General features: G+C 52.5%; 2 protein-coding genes across 2 annotated transcripts in view; both read left to right on the plus strand.

The window, feature by feature from the left end:
* The window catches only part of CD79A (CD79a molecule), a 4,831-nt gene extending 3,964 nt beyond the window's left edge, over positions 1–867 (plus strand). The window contains exons 4-5 of the mRNA XM_027858134.1: positions 95–163; positions 309–867. Of these exons, the coding sequence (XP_027713935.1) occupies positions 95–163; positions 309–422 (183 nt within the window). The 3' untranslated portion in view covers positions 423–867. The remainder of the gene's footprint in view (positions 1–94; positions 164–308) is intronic.
* Positions 868–5,189: 4,322 nt separating this feature from the next.
* Positions 5,190–5,734, plus strand: part of ARHGEF1 (Rho guanine nucleotide exchange factor 1) — a 21,113-nt gene continuing 20,568 nt past the window's right edge. Inside the window, 1 exon segment of the mRNA XM_027858198.1 lies at positions 5,190–5,351. The gene's annotated coding sequence lies outside the window, so the exon portion shown is untranslated.

The following is a 5,734-nucleotide window of genomic DNA, read 5'->3' on the forward strand; positions in this document are numbered from 1 at the left end:
ACTTCTCCGGCTGATTTCTCCCCACTTCTCTGGCTGATTTTCTCCCACTTTTCCAGCTGATTTCTCCCCACTCCCACATTTTTCTCCACTTTAGAAGCGTTGGCAGAATGAGAGGTATGCTGTCGATCACCTGGATTATTATGATGACGAGAACTTGTATGAGGTGAGGCCCCTTTAGGGGTGGAGAGACTAGGGACGGAGGTGGGATTAGACTCTCTCCCTCGACCCAAGGTGGAGGGAGGGCCCCAAGAGACATCTCCCACCTCCTCCCCCGAGGCTGACCTCCGGCTTCCTCCTCTTTCCTGTAGGGCCTTAACCTTGACGACTGTGCCATGTATGAGGACATCTCCAGGGGCCTGCAGGGGACCTACCAAGATGCCACCACCCTCAGGGTGGGAGACGTCCAGCTGGAGAAGCCATGAGGGCCCTGCCTGGTCCTGCCCAAAGCCCCCACCCCCCCCCCCCCCCACCACCCCCCTCAGGTCTTTCTGACTTTGTCCCACTCTCAGTTTCCTCAGGAGTGGGTTTGACCAGATGGCACATAAGGTCCCTCTCAGCCCTGACATTCCTTATTCTAAGGTGTCCCCTAGCTGCTCTGACATTCCCTGTTCTAATGGCCCTCCCAGCTCTGACATTCCCTGTTCTGTTTCCTAAGTCTTTGACACCCGTTCCCCTCTCCCATGATATGCCCCTTCCTCTATCCCACTCATGCTTTAACTCCTGACCCCCTGTAACTTACTCCCAGTAATTCAGGAGATGCCTGAAGCAGGATCCCTGGAAGTCCCTCTCCCCCCAAGCTTTGTCATAGCTACTAAGATAATAAATCTGTGGCCCACTGGGAAGGAAGGCTCCATTCCCAGCAAGAGACGGACTGATGGTCTGCATGTAAAACACCTTGCCACGGGAACCCAGGGGTCATGAAGCCTAACTGTACCCCGCTCCCGTTAGAGAGCTGAGCATCCTTATCCCCTAGCCCTGGATGTCCTCATTGCCTAGTCACCATGCCCCCCTCCTCGCCCAGTGACCCAGGTGTCTGATTGTCACGTCTGTCTCCTCTTTCAGGACCTGAGTCCCCAGTTCTTTGGAAACCCACCCAGCTGGGCAGGTCTCGGGTGTTCCTCTCCAGCTGTAGCTAAATCTCCCCAAGCTGGGGAGTAAACAAGCCCCATCCGCCTTCCTCTCTCTCAGCACCTGCTACTCTACCCCTCCCTTGGGGGTGGGGGTGGGGAAGAAACAGGAAGTACCTATGGGAGGGGGCAGAAGAGAGGTGCTCAGAGATTGAATGGGGATGGATCTCTGCCCTACTCAGGGACCCAGGCATCCTGATTCCCTTCAAGCGTGCTTAAGCATCTCCTGTTCCACCCCACCCCATCCCTTATTTCTCTCCTTAGACCACAATGCTCATCTCTCTGGTACCATCTCCTGTCCAGCTTTCAGTTCCCACTTCCCGTAAAATGGAACATTTGGACTAGGGGGCTTCTAAGGGTCCTCAGGGCTGAGGGCTAAGCTCCTTGGTCCTGTCAGCTCCAGGGGAGTGAGGAGGGCAATGCCTTCCCAGATGCAGCCAAGGATAAGCTCTCATGTGATGAAAGATGATGAAAGAAGAAGAAGCTTCAGAAGGAGAGGCTCCGCATTCCAGAAGTTCATCTAGAGGGGGTGGGAGAATGCCATATGGATCCCCAGATGACCCCCTCCCTCACCTAGCCCAGAAGAAATGGGTTTTTGTGACCAGGGCCCTGGGCAAGCTGATCCTATATTTCCCTCGGCTGTGAGAGATGGGGGTTAGGGATCACTGGCCTGGGATATTCTCTTTACCAAGGCATCCAGATACCTTCTCAGTAATGTAGGGGGGCACTGTGTTTTTGTCCAAGGTCACACAGTCAGTATGTGTCAGAAACAGGATATGAATCCAGGTTCTCCCAGCTTGGAGGGGACCTTTCCAAGCACAATGCTTGAGTGAGAAAGAGCTGAGCCCCAGGATGGGGAACTCAATTATCTGGAGGGATGGAGAGGGCTGGAAGGAAGGGTGAGACCTGGCACAGGGAATGGGACAAAGAGACAGAGACAGAGAAAGAACAGACAAGACAGAAAGCAAGCTACCCAGAGACCAACAGAGAACTACAGACACACAGGGAAACAGAGGCTGAGGCGAACAGACAGCGAGAAAGATCCCAAAGCTCAGGGCGGGCCTGGACTCTTCCCTCTCCTTTTCCTCGGCTGCCGACTCTGTCAATCCTGCAACTTCTCTCCCTTCGCCAGACCCACCCGGTTTAGCTCAGGACCTCGTTGCCTCTCGCCCACACTATTTTCATTGCCTTTGAATTGGTCTGTCCGCCTCTGTCTCACCAATGCACCCTTTGCATAGCTGCCAATTATAATCCAAGGCGAGTGTGTGGCTGTATCAACTGCCTTGCTCAAAGAACTGTGGGACTTCCCCTTACCTCTAGGACACAATACACACTCTGTTGAGAAGCTGAGAGCTCTTCACGAGCTGGCTGCACCCTCCCTTTTCACACGTTCCCCCCCCCCTACATTTCTCCCTTCCACAGATTCTACCTTTTGGTCAAATGGGCCCTACCCACTCTTCTCATCTCCCACCTAGGCACATTTACACAGGCCAGCCCAAATATCTGGCATGCCCCGTCTCTGCCCCTGGGCCTCTCAAAAGCCTTCTCTTCTCTCAAAACTCTCAAGAGGAGGGTGCCACTTCCTCTGTGAAGCCCTCCTGAACCTCTCCCTACCAAGTGGTTTCACCCCCTTCAAATGTATTTTAGAACATTTTGTGTCTTCGGGTGCACTATTATTATTTGTGGGCAAATAATGATAGTAGAATGTGAGCTCCTAGAGGACAGGGAATATGTTTTCCTTCCTCTTCCTTCCTTCCTTCCTTTCTCTTTCTTTCTTTCTTTTTTTCTTTCTCTTCCTTCCTTCCTTCCTTTTTCTTTCTTTCTTTCTTTTTCTTCCTTCCTTTCTCTTTCTTTCTTTTTCTTTCTCTTCCTTCCTTTTTCTTTCTTTCTCTTTCTTTCTCTTTCTTTCTTTTCTTTCTTTCTTTCTTTCTCTTTCTTTCTTTCTTTCTTTCTTCCTTCCTTCCTTCCTCACTCCCTCCCTCCCTCTTTCTTTCTCTTTCTTTCTTTCTTTCTTTCTTTCTTTCTTTCTTTCTCTCTTCCTTTCTTTCTTCCTTTCTTTCTTTCTTTTCTCAGGAGTCCAGCATAGGGCCTTGCTTATAGTAGGAGCTTAATAAATGTTTGCTGAGCTCCGATTCCTTAAGAACCTAGCCAAAAGTTCACAATGTTCAGATTCCTTAAAAGTCTGGTCACTACAGTGTATCTTTAATAAACCTTGTCTTTGGCTGAAAAAAAAAGTTTGCTGAGGGAGCAGCTGTAGATAGAGCACTGGCCCTGGAGTCAGAAGGATCTGAGCTAAAATCTGGCCTCAGACACTTGACACTTACTAGCTGTGTGACTCTGGGCAAGTCACTTAACCCTACTGCCTAGCAAAAAACAAACAAAAAAGTTTGCTGAATTAAAATTAATTAAATAAAGACAAAGACAAAGAAAGAGACACAGAGGCTGAGAGATAGAGAGGAAAAAAGACAAGACAGATAGGAAGAGACTGAGAGGGAGAGAAGGAAAGGGTTGGGGGGGGAGATAGGCAGACTGAGAAAGAGAAACAAAGATGAGAGACATGAAAGAGAGAAAGGGAGAGAGAAGCAGATGAAGAGGGAGACAGGCAGACAGAGAGAGAAAAAACAGTGAGAGAGACATACATAGAGAGAGGAGGGATGATGGAAAGAGAAAGAGATGAGAGCTGTTTTTTTCAGTTGTGTCTGACTCTTAGTGATCCAATTTGGGGTTTTCTTGGCAGAGATACTGGAGTGGTTTGCCATTTCCTTCCCCAGCTCATTTTACAGCTGAGAAAACTGAGGCAAACAGGGTGAAGTGACTTTCCCAGGGTCACACAGCTCATAAGTGTCTTAGGCCAGATTTGAACTCATGAAGATTAGTTTTCCTGACTTCAGGTCAGGCACTCTGTGTATTGTGGCGCCACCTAGGGGCCCACAGAAAGAGGTGTGAGAGAGAGAGAGAGAGAGAGAGAGAGAGAGAGAGAGAGAGAGAGAGAGAAAGGGAGACAGGGAGAGAGACGAGAAAGAGAAATACAGAAAGAGAGAGATGAAAGGACACAGCAAGAGAGATGACAGAGGGGCACAGAGGAAGAGAGATGAGGGGGTCAGAGAGAAAGGAAGAGACAGGCAGGCAAGAAGAAAGACAGACAAGAGAGCTATCAGAGAGCGTGACGAGAGACAGAAAGGGGATAGAGGCAAACAGACAGAGACAGGCAGACAGAGCAAGAGGGAGACACAGAGAGGTAGAAAGGGTAGACAGGCAGACAGACAGAGACAGGCAGACAGGCAGGGAGAGAGACAGACACAGGCAGGTGAGGGAGCACCGAAGTGCAGGCAGATAGACAGAGAGAGGCAGACAGGCAGGGACAGAGACAGACACAGGCAGGTGAGGGAGCACCGAAGTACAGACAGACAGAGACAGGCAGACAGGCAGGGAGACAGACAGACACAGGCAGGTGAAAGAGCACCGAAGTACAGGCAGACAGATAGACAGAGACAGGCAGACAGGTGGGGAGAGAGACAGACACAGGCAGGTGAGGGAGCATCGAGGTGCAGGCAGACAGACAGACAGAGAGAGGCAGACAGGCAGGGAGAGAGACAGACACAGGCAGGTGAGGGAGCATCGAAGTACAGGCAGACAGAGACAGGCAGACAGGCGGGGAGAGAGACAGACACAGGCAGGTGAAAGAGCACCGAAGTACAGGCAGCCAACCAGCCAGCCAACAGCAGGGCCAGCAGGTCCCGAGCCAGGGGAAAGGAGGGGCTTGGGCGGGGCAAACACATGCTGGACAGATTTGAGCTCCACAGTGACCAAGGGGCAGAAAGACAAATCCAAGGAGGAATCCAGGTCGAGACAGTGACCAGAGGTCAGGAAAAGAGGAGGGAAGAAGAGAGACAGGAAGAGAGTCACAGAGCTGGGGATGGAAGAAGAGAAGGGGCCACCATGCACCTCTGGCTGGGCTGAGCCTCCGTGGGAGGAGGAGCTCAGAGGCACTGGCAGAGAAGGGGAAGGAAGCGGAGGGGAGGAGGCGGGTGTGGGGTGTGGGGGGACCCCTCCCAGTCAGGGCAGGAAGCGGGAGGGGCAGGAGGGCCAGAGCCTCCGGAAAACCGGCCCAACTCCGCTTCCTGCCCCGCCAGAGCCAGGAAACCCAAGCCGGGACCCAGGGCCCGGGATCCCCAAATCCCTGTACCCCCGAGACCTTTGGGGCTCTCCCCGGCCTAACCCCAGGTACATCTTTTCCCACCTCCTTCCTTTCCTTAACACCCATTGGGCTATACTTTCCGAGCCCCCCCCGTCTTCCTTTGATTGCAGAAGATTATCACCTGGGAAAGAGGGGTGGCTAAGGGCAGAAGGACCACCAGGCAGGGAGAGCTTGAGGCGAGGAGTACCAGACAGGAAAAGGAGCAGGGGTGGCTAAGGGGAGGACCACTGGGCAGGGGGTGCTGCGGGCAGAGGGTCCAGACAGAGGAGAAAGGCGGAAGGGGGTGGCTAAGGGGAGGCCAAACAGGAAGGGATGAAGGCAGAGGCACCAGACGGGAGGAGGAGGAGGAGGAGGAGGAGGAGGAGGAGGAGGTGGGGTCCCTAAGGGGAGGATCACTAGGCAGGGGGGG

The sequence above is a fragment of the Vombatus ursinus genome, unplaced genomic scaffold, assembly GCF_900497805.2.
Source record: "Vombatus ursinus unplaced genomic scaffold, bare-nosed wombat genome assembly UNPS02012758.1, whole genome shotgun sequence".
NCBI lineage: Eukaryota > Metazoa > Chordata > Mammalia > Diprotodontia > Vombatidae > Vombatus > Vombatus ursinus.